This window comes from Microcebus murinus, chromosome 11 (assembly GCF_040939455.1).
Source record: "Microcebus murinus isolate Inina chromosome 11, M.murinus_Inina_mat1.0, whole genome shotgun sequence".
NCBI lineage: Eukaryota > Metazoa > Chordata > Mammalia > Primates > Cheirogaleidae > Microcebus > Microcebus murinus.
In genome coordinates, this window is record NC_134114.1 from 63,056,106 (window position 1) to 63,070,600 (window position 14,495).

Here is a 14,495-nt window from a genome sequence, read left to right on the forward strand (position 1 = left end):
AGGGCAATTGTTCCAACAGACAGGAAAGGAAGACGCCAGTATTGTTAGGCCTGAGCAGGACACTGGCACGTTGTCACTTCTGCCATATTCCTTTGGTGAAAGCAGTCACAGAGAGTCCACTCAGATTCAGGAAGAGAAGGCATAGACCTCAACTCTTGATAAAAAGCATTTGTAGTACTGTGTAATTTGCCACAGGGCCCATGAAGAGGGAGACATTTCTGAAGCTATATTATGGAATCTCTGGCCTGAAGGTCCCTTACAAGTTAGCTCAAAGCCAGATTCTCAGAGGAGACTCAACTGATATGAATTAGAAGCAACAATGCACCAAATCTACAGATGACATCACTTACATTAGATTGAAAAGTGGAATCCAGAAATATTAAATGTGAAAAAAGTTTCCCAATTATAGTTAAATCAGAATCTTTTAATATGTAAAGGCATTGAATGGAACTTTTAAAAAACTGAATATCATATAACCTGTATATATTAGAGGGAGGACACCAGTTATAATGCATTACATGCATTCCCCAGCCAATCGGAAGCTACCTGTAGAAATAAAACAGTAAATTTTTAAAAGATTTTAGGGGGACATGGATTTTCTCTTTCAAAAACTAAAAAAAGACTAAAGCATACATTTTATACCCAGTTTTGAAGCAAAACTTAGGTCCATTTGAGTTATTTTTTACTGCTATATAGATGAGCTATGTGAGGTAATAGGCACTATCCCACAGACAAGTAACATTAACACTTAGGTTAGCAGAGCCCTTCACAATCTAACCTAACACTGCTGTCCCAGGCTCATTTATTACTGGTTTCCTTCCAATACCTTCTAGTCAAAGACCACAGGGAACATACCTATAATTGAACAAGCTGATTTTATTATTCATTGCAGAAAGAGAAACTATATACCATTTGGAATTCTGGTGCCTGATGGTTCTCATAAAATGTTATCAATAGGAAGGACTTACAGGATTTGCGCTTGTTTTCCATGAATTTCAGTTACTAAATCTTACTTAGGAGGAAGAAAGACTAGACTAAGACTAAGATTATAATTGGTAAAAAAGCAGGAGTCATAGTATGATACCAAATGAGGTGGTCATTTTTGTGGCTTTGACAATGTTTATGTTTTATCCATGTTCAGATATTGTTTACACAGTGATCATATTCTTTTATTGGTCAGACATTATCAGAGTGGCCTTGTTTGATGTTGATGATTTGTAAAATTGTCTAATTCATCAGGAAAACACCAATTCGCACTCCAGACTGGTGCGGATGTCAGAGGCTGATTTTCTCTTCTACACTCCAGACCTGCCCTGTTCCTATCAGATTTGAGTTTTCTCTGCCCTCTGTTCCTCCTTCTGTTCTATTTGATTCCCTATATCTTCAGTAACCCTTCATTTAGCACTACTACTCAGTTTCTCTCTGAAGTGTTTTGTGATGTATGTTGTTTGGTTACTTGTGTTTATGCTTTCTTTCCTCGAAGAAGATTATAGCACACATCTCCCCCTGCATTGGCAGAGTACTGCAAATTATTGACATCTAACAGAGACTGTAGTCACAAGAAAAAAGAACGGATAGATTTATTTTCCTGTTCCACAGACTACAGCACACGGGGTGACGGGTGAAATTGCTTTACTTGATTCAATAAAATCTTTTCTGATAACAGGTCCCACAAATCTAGACCTAAGAGCAACAAAGAACTCAGGTCAGAAAGAATCACTGCTGAAAAGAAACTACACAGGTTTTGGTCTCCCCAGAGCCCGGCGCGATACTACATTTCCCACAATTCTTCTGGCCTGCATGGCGCCAGTATGTTCTGAACTACAATTCCCACAATCCTCGGAGACTACCACTCGCGCGAGGGCGCCGCGCCATTTCCCATCTTTCTTTTCGGCCCTTGCGCGCTTGGGAACAAGGTCGTGAAGAAAGGACTTAGTGTAGAACCGCCATTTCCTCCGTCTTCTTTCTCCGCGCGTTTCGCGGAGCTGTCGACAGCGCCATGTTGGCACAGAGCATCCGGAGGTTCACAACCTCTGTGGTCCGTAGGAGCCATTATGAGGAGGGCCCAGGGAAGGTTAGTGAGTAAGGGGCTTGGATTCGTGGTGGCGGGGGAGGGGTGCTTGTCTGCGGCTCACTCACCCCCAAGGCCACTTACAGACTGAAGAGGGAGGTGATAAGCTGGGAATTCGGGCTGAGACGCAGACTAGCTTTCCACTTTCTTTAGCTCCCTGGGGTTTAGGGAGAAAGCTGGGGACCCTAGCACGCGTAGCCACAGAAAGGAATGGACAGGTAGAGCTGAAGCTTTGCCTCCATTAGCTGCCCTACGTACCCCCCCCCCCCAAAAAAAAAAGAAAAAAAAGCTCTGAAAGCCCCTGGAGACCACGGCTGCAAGTGTTGTGGCTTAAAGCGAAACTGGAGGTCATCGGACACGGAATAAAGGTCGTTGGAAATTAATGAGGAAATGAGGGCCTATGGTTGTTCAAGCCCTAGTTGACTACCTTAGCATACTGGGTTAAGGCTAGGTTTAGCTTTAGATGTAAATAACTTAAATCAGGTAGTTTCACTGTTGCAACCTTTGAGGGTAAAGCGAGGCCTAGTCGTAAAGGGCAGAGAAAGGATGTATGATTGCCGGGTGATGAAAAAGTCAAAACTTTGAAATTCAGTTAACATTGCCGTGTATTGTCTTTACTGGGTGGGTAATTTCTAGTAAATGATAAACTAGAACAGCGGGTTCTTTTTGTAAAATGACTGCTTTGGGGAATGAATTTTTTTTTTTTTTTATTTTCTAAAATAAGAAAACTTACCACTATTTTGCACTGGAGTCCTCAGGACCATTTCCCAGTGTTCAGTAAAGCCAGTTATTTTTTACCCTCTAGTGTTAGGTATGATGAAAGTACATGGGATTTGAAAGATGCTGTTTAAAAACAGGTCAGGTATACGATTATGTAAAATATGTCTAGCATTCCCTGCATACTTGGTTTTGGTATGTAAAACGGATGAAGTTCTGTTTTGTTACTTGTTCTCTTTCCATCAGAATTTGCCGTTTTCTGTGGAAAATAAGTGGCGGTTACTAGCTATGATGACTGTGTACTTTGGATCTGGATTTGCTGCACCTTTCTTCATTGTAAGACACCAATTGCTTAAGAAGTAAAGATGTTTTAATTCATCCTTTAACAGGTAATGAATGGATTTATAATCTTCCTAACACAGTCCTTTTCCCCCCTTTTATGTCATATCTTCCCATCCCCTGAAAAACACACAAATACATTGTTGTGTAGGGCTGATTCCTGAAGTTATATGTACATGTGGCATTGGTGGAGGTTGATTGGTAAACTTATAAACAAATACTTTAATAATGGCCAGTGTTTTTTGGATACTACTGTTTGTCAGGCACACTTTGTGTTGATTACCTCATGTGGTTCCCAAGCAAGCCTGTAAGGTAGATGATATTAATCCCATCTGAGATACAAAGATGTTAAGTTGTCCAAGATCCCATAGCTAGTGATGGAGGCCAGGATTCTTACTCAGGCAGTCTTGTTCAAGAGCTCACACTTTTTAACTAGGTAAACTGATGAATGCTATCGTGTCGTGAACACTTTTACTAAAATAACAGTGGCTTAGAACATGTCTTTTAAAACACTATAAGCTTTTCAATTCCTTTTGAAAATAGTCATTATACATCTTTCCAGTTTTTAAAACCTAGGCTTATAATATTGATTTAAGTTTTGAAAAGCCTAGAAGATAAAATCCTTCTAATGTTCCTTGATATATCAGTCCCAGATATTTGTATTATTATAAATCTATGCCTAACCAACTCGGCTATCTTGGGAAACTCAAAACTTCTGAAAATACTTTCTCGTTAAGCAGTGATTCTCAAATGGGAGTGATTTTGCTCCATGGTGTGGCATTTGCCAATGTCTGGAGACACTGTTTGATTGTCCCAACTGGGAGGAAAATGCCAGTAGTGTTGAGGTAGAGAAACCCTGCATTAAGAGAATATGTTACATATCCAAAAGAATCTCTTGTATTGGGGTGTTTGCAAATTTCCTGTGTGTAAATAAAAAGTTTATTTAGCTTAATTGTGATCAGAGTTTCTCAAAGTAATAGGACACCCTGTTGGATGATTGGAATGAATTCCACAGTATACCTTAGAAAGGGAAGACTATATGTCATAGTTTAGAAGGGGAATGATTTATCCAAGCCCTTCATACAGAAATGTTTTGGTGCATATGATGAAGCAAATCAGTATGAATAAAGTCATGATACTGTAAACGCTTTCTGATGTACCTGTCAAAGTAGTGATAGTATTTTAATGAAACTACATGACTTCTGTTAAATGAATGGGATTTTTTAATGCTATTTTTGTTTTTATTTTGCAGATATGAAAAGCATTTTAAGAGGTGCAATCTTTGAAAAATGGATCAAACTCTTGAACTCATGGCATACTAGATATGTTTGTAAATAAACTTAAGATATGAATACTTAATGTCTCTTTTCTGAAATGAGAAATGTGACAATTGAGCATTTGAATGAAAAAATAAGCATTTGCTTACTTTCTTATTTGGGTAATATTCCAGTATCAGTTTCTTAAGAACTGTGTAATTTAGCCTGTTTTATGGTCTTAAATGCTGAGATTTTATTTACTTTTAGATCCCTATGTCAGGGCCTTGATGGCGATTTATGTTATAAAAGAGAAATACAAATTAGACTTCTTTTTTTAATTTAAAGGGAGAAAAAAGATATACTTTTAGTCTTCCCTTTACTTTGACAGTGTAAATTGGTTTTTCTCTATGAGGGATTTATTAATCATGAAGAAAACCAGTAGTGTAAACGGATTGAAGTTCTGGTTAATCGGGTTTTTAAGAGCTTTTTGTTTGCTTGTTTGTTTTTTTCCCCTCTAGGCCTATAACCTAAAACTGAAATTTTTACCTCAGTAGATGTACTGGTGACCAATATTAGTCTTGTATAAACTGAAAAATGATATTTGCAGGGAATATAGTAGCATGTAAGATATAGGAAATGTTCCCAATGTATTCTGGAGCTTTGACTATAATATACCCTAGTAGAAATGAAGTAAAATATTGCTCTGATTAGCAATTGTATCTGGGAATCAAATTCATATTCTAAATAGTAAAGTACTGCTTGCCATTTAAAATACAATGACTTAGTTCCTAGGATTTTGTGTAAAACTGAGGGTAGTAATTAACTACTGAATATTTTAATCCCACATTGGTCACTAATGAAATACTACTTGTGTTGGAAGAATACTGTAAAACACGTTGCAAACTGGTGATTGTTTAGCCTCTAATCTTTTTGGTGAGTGATTGCCACATTGTTTTTAAACTAACATTTAAATACCAGAATATTCACATAAAAGTATTTCTGGATGCTTGAAAAATTGCTCTAGATGCTTCTATATCGCTCATGGGATAAAATAGCTACTTATGCCATTCCTCACCATAACATTAGATTTCCTATATGACTTCCTATAAAACCAATTTGCTAGAACCTTCAATTTTGATTTTTCTCCGTTTATGTGCTAGGGCCTATTTTTAGAATCTTCAGCAAGCACCTGGCAACTACTTAAATATGGATGCAACCTTAGTCTATGTGATTGCCCATATATTCCCTGCACTTCTATGTCGTCATTTTTTGAATGTCCAGTGATGAATTGGGTATCATCCTGTGTTGAGTTTTTTTCTGTGGAACATTAAGGTTTTCTCTCAGAAAAGGAGGCAGGAATAAATTTAGGGTTCATAAAATGATGCAGTTTTCCATTTGGGGGAAATGGAGATAGTGCTTACCTCATTGGATTGTTTTGAGATCCAGTGAGCTACAAAAACATTTTCTGACAAATCCTAAATGAATTGATTTTTTTTTTTTCCTGGTTTGAAATACATTAAGAAAACAAAAATAATAGTAGTGGGTAGCCAGGTCTAGATAAAAAAGTGCTTGAGGGATATACATAAGTGAGAGAAAAGCCTCCCCTGCTTCTATGCCCATAAAAAAGGCTTCAATAGGCTAGCTCTAGTATGGTGTGAGTAGTAGAGGCCAGACAACTGCTTAGTTTCTATATTAGAGTTTCCTGGAGAAACAGATACAACAGGGTGCCTGTGGAAAGGGATTTAAGTCTCATGCAATTGTGGAGGGTTGATGAGCCCAAAATCTGGGTATTAACAGCAGGCTCAAGACCCAGGAAAAAATCCAAAGGTAATCTACTGGCATAATTCCTCCTTGGAAGTAAGTATATTCATTAAGGCCTTCAACCAATTGAATGAGGTTCACCCACAATATGAAGAGCAATCTGCTTACTCAAAAGTCCGCCAATTTAAATGATAATCTCATTCAAAAAACAGCTTAACAGAAATACCCAGAATATTGTTTGACCAAATATTTGGATGCCCAGTGGTCTAGCCAAGCTAACACAAAATGAGTTGTAACAGTTTTCACGTAGGCATGTGACTAGTACAATATTTTGCAAGGCTTTTTTTGTTTGTTTTGGTTTTGTAATGGAAGCTAGTTTTTTAGTATTGGTTTAAAAACAAAATGTTTGTGAAAAACCACCACAGAGGGGAAAAATGACTATAATTTCATACCCTAGTTTTTACAAATTCAGGCTGACACTTAAAACCACAAGGTTCCCCCAAAATACAGATTTCTCTTGAAAATTATACTGGATAAACGCCCATATACCTATGTAAAATTAAGCAAGGCCAAGTAAAATTTGTAGCTTTTACAGATGCTTCCCTTACCATAATACCTAAATAGAGATTTTAGTCAGAACTCCGAATTCATTAAGAGAAGCCACTATCATTGTTTCCATAGTTATCTATCTTATGGCCATGCTGTAGGAAAGCAAAAATATTGAGTATAGTAGAAGTTAATGTGGCTTCAAGACTGAGATTCAAAACCAGGCTTGACACATTCATCTGCTTCAAAAGCTTGTTCCTTACTTGTATGACAAATAAAATATCTAACTTAATAGTTGTGAAGATTTTTTTTAAATGCCTAAATTTAGGCAAATTTCTTTAGGCTGCAGTGGAGCTACACAAGTGAGATGGAGGAACTAATAGGCATTGTGTAGGTAAGCCATTCTGCAATAGTACAGATTGATATTTCCAGTCACCCAAGCCACAGTTCTGACCAGCTGTCCAGCAGACATTTCAACCTTACCACCTCCAAAAGTGATTCCAGAGTGGTGCTAAAAGAGCTAGTAATAATAAGCTATCACCTTCAGAGTAAGACTCCAGCTCCTTGCCCTGGTGTTCAGTCACTTCCCCACAGTTTCAACCGTACAGCACTGACTATTGTGTGCCACCTCCATGCCTTAGCTCAAGTGCCACCTTTTCTGTAAAGCTTGCTTTTGCTCATTTCTCCCCATTATCCCTAACACGCTACACATAAGTCTGCAGCACTCTAGTAAGCAGCCTCATGATTAAGCATGTACTGTAATTACTAATTTCCTTACCTATCTGCCTTACTAGTTTGTGATCTTTCTGTGACCAGAGGCTTTTATTTATTTATTCATGTGTCCTGCATCTGTAATTTGGTAAGTGATCAATGAACATTTATTGAAAGGATTGTTAAAGCCAAGAATGGCAAAATTACATAAAAAGCAAGTTCTTGGCCTCCTATAGACCAAAATGTATGTTTCAATGTTTTATAGGAATGAATATTTCCTACATAATTGGCTGAATTGGATTCTGCAACCAAATGTAAATGTGTCGAAATTACCCGATGGTTGTGGAAACTCGGTAAGATTAACAGTTTACATCAAAATGTTAGCTCTAGCATTTGAACACTTTAGTCCATCTGATATTTTTCCTCTTTGTAGACAAACTTTGCTGATGATGAAAAGTGTGTGTTGATTTACATTTTGGCAATAGTCTCAAACCAGCATTTTGAGAAGCACTTAAAGAATTAAGGAATTTTTTTTTATCTTGTGTAACAAAAGATAGAACTCAGGAATTTAAGGGCTTTCCATCTTCCTCAACCTGTTTTTTCTAAACTATTTCTTTCATTGTCATAAGTTGGCTGCTACTGTTCCAGGCATCCCACAGACTATAAATGTCTAGCAAGAAAAATTACTGTCTCAAGTATTTTTTAAGAGTGAAGAAAGTTTTCCTTCAGACTATCACTCACCAGTCATTGGCCAGAAAAGTCATAAATCCACTTGTAAATACAATACTAGCAAGAATGGCATGACAGTGATTAAGTTTGACCAATTGGGATTTTCTCACAAGTCTTAATGTGGACAGAGTGTGCTGGAGCATACCAGGATTCTAAGGGAAGAAAAAGTGGCTACTAAGTATGAAAACACTCTTGCTGCAACTATTCTATATACTAAGAAGATGGACCCAAATACCATAAAATGTAATAAGCCTTCATTTTAGTGTATCAAAGTCTTTAGTATAACTTCAGAATATGCTAATTATAGAATAAAGGAGAAATATGCTGCTTTTCTGTCTCAATAGAAAATATAGTAAAGTTTTTATATGATTTATACTCTACCCACATCAAAATTTTTTTTAAACTTTATTATATTTTGTTCTTACATCTATTGTAATTTTAAAGACCAGAAGGAAAATAGCCACTTTCTATATATCTACATTAATACAGTGCAGGTTATTTAGTGAGTATATAATTCAAATTACTTACAGTTGATTTTGGAGAGAGTTCTTGAACTCATATTTAAATATAGGAACAAGAGATCTGGGTCCTTCTCTAACCTGGTATAGGAGTTATTAACACTTTGCATAAATATGACAGTTCTACTTCTGAACACATGGTGGGATCAAACTCTCTCCTTTGGCAATGAGAAAAAGAGCAAAAGGGATGTGTGTTACTTCTACATGTAAGCTTTAAAAGGCAGTGCACCATTCACCAGATTCCCTTCCTCCTGCTACAGGAATGCAGTTTTGAGTAGCTATGCCATTTCCACCTTATTCTCATTTTCGTGTACCCCACTCATCCATTGGACACCTTTGCGAAAATTAGAAAATGAGTCTCTTCTTCCAGGTGGACACAGCATCATGCCAGAGCACACACTTGCTCTCTTGTCCAGTCACCTTTATAACATTGGAAAACAGTACAACTCTGTCATATTCCTGCATAATGATCTTAAATTTGAATTTGTCAGATTACTACTAAAATTCACTCACTTCCTAATTTTCCCAGATCTGACAAAAAATAGAATCATAATAATCTGGGATTCAATAGGGCTCCATATTTCTTAAAATAAGCATTGTGTGTTTTCTTTGCTGGATTTCAAAACTTAGTACTATACTTGGTAAATATTAGGCTTTCAACATGTACATTTAGATAGAGGCAAGGATGAATACTAATCAGATATAATAGCATTTCCAAGTATAATGAACCAGTCTAGGAAGTTCTCTGGCTGATGCCTAGCTTTCTAAGGGAGGAATAGGGGGTGCTTGTTAAATACCAATGTATTGATAAGTTTATCAAGTTTACATCTAAATCCTAATTTGCTTAATATTAATAAAATTCCTGATATGTTGAGAACAATTCTATCCCATCTGTGAAACTGCATAGTGTAAAATCTCTATTCATCTTTAAGCCCTCATGCTAACTACCAAAATAACTATGCTTTCCCCAGACAGGACATGTATTGAGTTGAACCATATGAAATTGTCAATATTTCACTTTTTTTTTTTTTTTACCTACACAATGGCAATTTCTGATGGGTCAATGCTCATAGTTTCCCTTTTCAACTACTGGACCACTCACAGAATTCCTGTCTTCCATAAACTTAACATACCTCTTTGGAGAAGCTATGAATTTTACCAACACCAGATATTGCCTTAAGAAGGTTGCATACACTCAGTGTAGCAGAACTAATTTTGTTTTACCATTATTTCATTATCAATTACAGAACAAGAAGTCTGAAATTCAAACATTTTGCATTTTCTCTAACAGTATGCACTACTGGTAACGTAGCTCCCAATTACAGTACCAAAAATACTTTCTGATGTACAGTAGAATGAGCTTAAAGCAAGACTCTGCCTTGCAAATTTCCATTGTGAAATTTAATATTAATTATCTGGATTTTAGAATATGTCCAAGTTATCATAGAAAAAAAGGGAATGCCCTAAACCTCAATCTCCCCACATGTCCCCCCAAAATCCATACTGGAATGGTCAAGGAAAGCAAATTCACTTATAACCTATGCCTTTAATATAACTGGGAAACATTTTAAATTACCTGTCAATGGGAAAATAAAAACTGAGACCATCAAAATCATATCTAGAGCGTATACCCAAGGGTAGACTTAAGCAGAGATGAGAATAAGAAGGGAATATGAATGAAGGATGTAGGTAGGGAGAATAAGGATAATGAAATACAGACGATATAACTCTCAAAAGCCAAGTACCACTCAGAGTAAGAAGACATACTGAGAATCAGCTTGAGCTCTTGTAGATCAGAGCAGTGACTACTGGGAAATTGAAAGAAAGGGACTTGAAAATGAACAAAGCCCAAGGCAAGTAAATGCAAGTGTGAGGGACATGGTGTCCTTGGAGGCTTGGTGGTAAAAGAAGGGGGGAAAAAGCAAGAGGGAAATAAATATAAAAACGAAAAAGAGAGTCACAAAAATCAAGACACACCAAGTTTTCCCCAACAAGACAAGTACAACATTGGTTAAAGAAGAGAGCGCCTTTGAACTAAGAAACCTAGTCGTCATCCTCAAACTCTCAAATACAATTTAATAATTATTATTAGTACAGGAAAACATATATCAAAGCAAATATATGACACATGACATTCATGTAAAGTTATAAGAAAATAGAAATCATATAATATTTCATTTCAGGTGATGAAATTTCTGCCCCCAATAAATACCATCCTTGAATCAGAAAAAGTTGGTAATATGATCCAATCTGAATTAAATAACCTTAAACATTTGAATTAGAAATTCAAAAACTTAGAACAGGAGTGAGGTGGGGAGGAGATGGGAAATGAGTTGACAAATGGGGGGAAAATGCAGGATAAAAATAATAATCTTTGAAATTGCACACCTAATGATAGATTTGCCTGAAAAATGTATTTAATAAAGAAACTGAAGGAAAGGCATGAAACAGCTAAGATGTCTTTTCTCTCCTAAAATTTGCAAATGTTTGGATAGCCTAGTAAGAAGGGAAACTGGAAAAAAAGAATAACCTGGAAGAAGTAACCTGAGAATGGGGAAATGAGGGTTCAGTCAGGGTTAGATCATTATTCACTTTAAGAGATATTTGAAAATCAAAATGCAGGAGAATAATGCTTTTTGTTGCCCCTCATTGACCTCTTTCAGCAATGGGTTTGTTGTATTTGTATACTTTATTAGATACTTTGGCAATTGTAGTATATTGTGTACATGTGCAAAATACGAAAACTGTATCTTTATATAGTGACTCAGAATAAAATGAGAGTAGAAAATTCTTCAGGGGCCCAGCCAATGTGAAAAGTGTTTTGGATTCTCTATCTTTACAGTTAATTTAATTCTGATCTTAAAATCTAAATGCCTCTACATTCTAAGACCTGTGGTAAAGTCTTTTGATGTCTTGAATACTTCGTACTTTCTCTGGCATTATAAAATAACTTTATAGTATAGTTAATCAAATGACAGTAAGAGGCAGTACTCTACAGAGAGCCCATTTTAATATTTAATAAGATGAACGCTGAACTCTTAAAGTTGAAGGTGGCCCCACTTGCATATGTACATGGAATGTCAGTACTACATCACAGCAGTAACTGTCAGCCCAGAACTCTATGTCCCCTGCACAAGGAGTTGCTTGACAAAGACATATATTCATTTCACTGACTATCTTTTTAACTTCTGTGTTTAAGATACTATAGTGGCCTTTGAGAGAAACACTAAGAGAAGTATTCTCCACCTTTCAGGAGTGCAGAAACCCAGGAAAAGACAGATGCTTACACACATGAATATGAGTTAAGGTATAATAATTTCTGGAAAAGTGACTCACAATAGAGCAATGTGAGCTTGGGGTCAGGGTGGGAAGGCTGGAAGTTTAGGATATCTGAAACAATATTTTGGAGTTCAGGTCTTGAGGGATGGGCAGAATTTGAACTTGTAGATATATATATATATATATGTAGAGTATATATTCTAAATATATATACACACATATATAGGAGAGAGATGAATTGCATAGATATAGTTATTTATAGGAAGTTTCTTAAGCACTCCTCTTTAATGCTTAAGGTAAACATTTATTTTAGAGGTGGTTTAAAGCAAAGCAGAGAGATGCTATAATTTTGATAGATAAACTAAAAATCTAGAACACCAAGCCACTAAGCTCTGGTTGTTATGACAACCTCTTTTGTACAGTTTATAAGTAATAATGATAGACTTCAAAATATCATATTGTTAGAAGGAGTCTTCATTTTAAGGCAAAACTTTAGACCTCAGCACCCTGGAGTCAAATCAATCATCAATTTGCAAATGTGAAAAATTTGCCAAGCAACAAACTAAACCAACATGTTATAAAAATTTTAAAAGGCTAAGATTCAGCTGTTGAAACATAACCTATGAGAAACAAAAATGATTGTTAAAAAGGAAAAGACAAAAGTGTTGGCAATTTAGAAACAATTTTCAGCCATATGTTATAGTTTTCTATGGTCATAGAACTATAAATATATTTATATACATAGATCCTTGATTTATTCTCAAGGATACTTTAGTCAAATATTTAAGTCTTTTAATCTTTGTATATGTATATATATATATATATACACACACATTTATATATGGATGGATACATATGCACATCACAATCATTTTAAGAGAATGAGCAAGAAAATTAATGTTTGATCTTGAAAGTTTCCTGGAAAAGGGAGACCATGGCCTAAAACTTAATGATTGTTACTACACTTAGGATATGTTAAGGACTCACAAGTAGGCCATTTCAATGTTTAATTATTGTGGAACCATCATGAAACAATGGGCATTTCATAAAGGGGTCTATACCAATATGACGAATGCATGGGTGCAGAAATTATACCTTCAGTTTTTTTTTTGTTTGTTTGTTTTTTTTGAGACAGAGTCTCACTTTGTTGTCCAGGCTAGAGTGAGTGCCGTGGCATCAGCCTAGCTCACAGCAACCTCAAACTCCTGTGCTCAAGCGATCCTCCTGCCTCAGCCTCCCGAGTAGCTGGGACTACAGGCATGCGCCACCATGCCCGGCTAATTTTTTTTTTTTTTAATATATATATCAGTTGGCCAATTAATTTCTTTCTATTTATAGTAGAGACGGGGTCTCGCTCTTGCTCAGGCTGGTTTCGAACTCCTGACCTTGAGCAATCCGCCCGCCTCGGCCTCCCAAGAGCTAGGATTACAGGCGTGAGCCACAGCGCCCGGCCTTACCTTCAGTTTTAAACATTCATTTTTTAAATTTCATTTGTGTGGAGTACCCCAAATCACATAAGACTGCATTATAAATGAGAATGATAGCATATTGGTATATACATAATAATGTACACTCACCTTCTTAGGAGGAAAATTTTCTGAAGAGACTAAGTTAATATAAAAAGTGTGTTGTTATAGTTAAAGAAATTAAATTGAAAAATATGGAAGTTTTCTGATATCAAATGACAAAGTACAATATACTTGGTTTTAATATTCAGAATCAACTAAAATTTATTAAGAAATAAATGCTGAATTTTGGGTCTTTCACATATCACCTGTGTCCTTCACCATAGTGCAGTATATTAAAATTTTTATAAACATGCAGTTACTTAAGATATTATTGTGTTAACTGAGATGGAAACATTTAGATCACAATATATTTTGTCACCTATTAGTGCTATTGCAGATCCTCTTTCATTCACTTGATTTTAAAACTGGCTGTTATTCCTAATCGTGTGTGTGTGTGTGTGTGTGTGTGTGTGTGTGTGTGTGTGTGTGTATGTGTGCTTAGTGTTTCCACAGAGGCTTAATCTCTTCAGGATGCTCTGCTGGCAGTAGGTTCTGCAAAGGATTAGCTAAAGTGCATCTAACGAAGCCATGAGCCAAAGCTAGTGAGCATATTAATGAAAGCTAAATATACAACCCATTTTAGTCTTTTAAAAACTATTGTTATATAGTGTCTTTTCATGTTTTATTTCTTTGGCAGTTAAGAATATAAGAGGACCGGTGACATTTCACAAAGGAAAAGTTGGAAATATTTAGGCAAGAATATGGGGGCACTATTTATTAAACTATTGATTTTAAAATTCAAAACAACACTATGGCATAAGTATGTATTCATTCAGAAAATATTTATTGAGCACCTACTTGGCTCAATGCACTGTTTCAAGAGCTTGGTATACATCAGTGAACACAACAGAACAAAATCCCTGCCTTTGTTAAGTTTATATACTAAAAAGGGAAAGAGAGATAATACAATAAGCATAATAGGTAAATTATATAGTATATTAGAAGATGGAGTGCTAGCGAGAAAAAATAGAATTGGAAAATAGGGACACTGTATAGGGTT

At 36.0% G+C, this 14,495-nt stretch overlaps 1 protein-coding gene and 1 non-coding gene across 2 annotated transcripts; both read left to right on the forward strand.

Moving 5' to 3' along the window:
- Nucleotides 1-1,863: 1,863 nt before the first annotated feature.
- Nucleotides 1,864-4,481, forward strand: COX7C (cytochrome c oxidase subunit 7C). The gene is made up of 3 exons (XM_020290134.2): nt 1,864-2,074; nt 3,035-3,177; nt 4,380-4,481. The coding sequence occupies exons 1-2, from the start codon at nt 2,000-2,002 to the stop codon at nt 3,149-3,151; spliced, it is 192 nt and encodes a 63-aa protein (XP_020145723.1). The 5' UTR covers nt 1,864-1,999; the 3' UTR covers nt 3,152-3,177; nt 4,380-4,481.
- LOC142874210 (small nucleolar RNA Z39) lies at nt 4,224-4,286 on the forward strand. Its single transcript, XR_012922023.1, has one exon. It is a non-coding gene; the product is annotated as a small nucleolar RNA Z39 (small nucleolar RNA).
- Nucleotides 4,482-14,495: the final 10,014 nt, after the last annotated feature.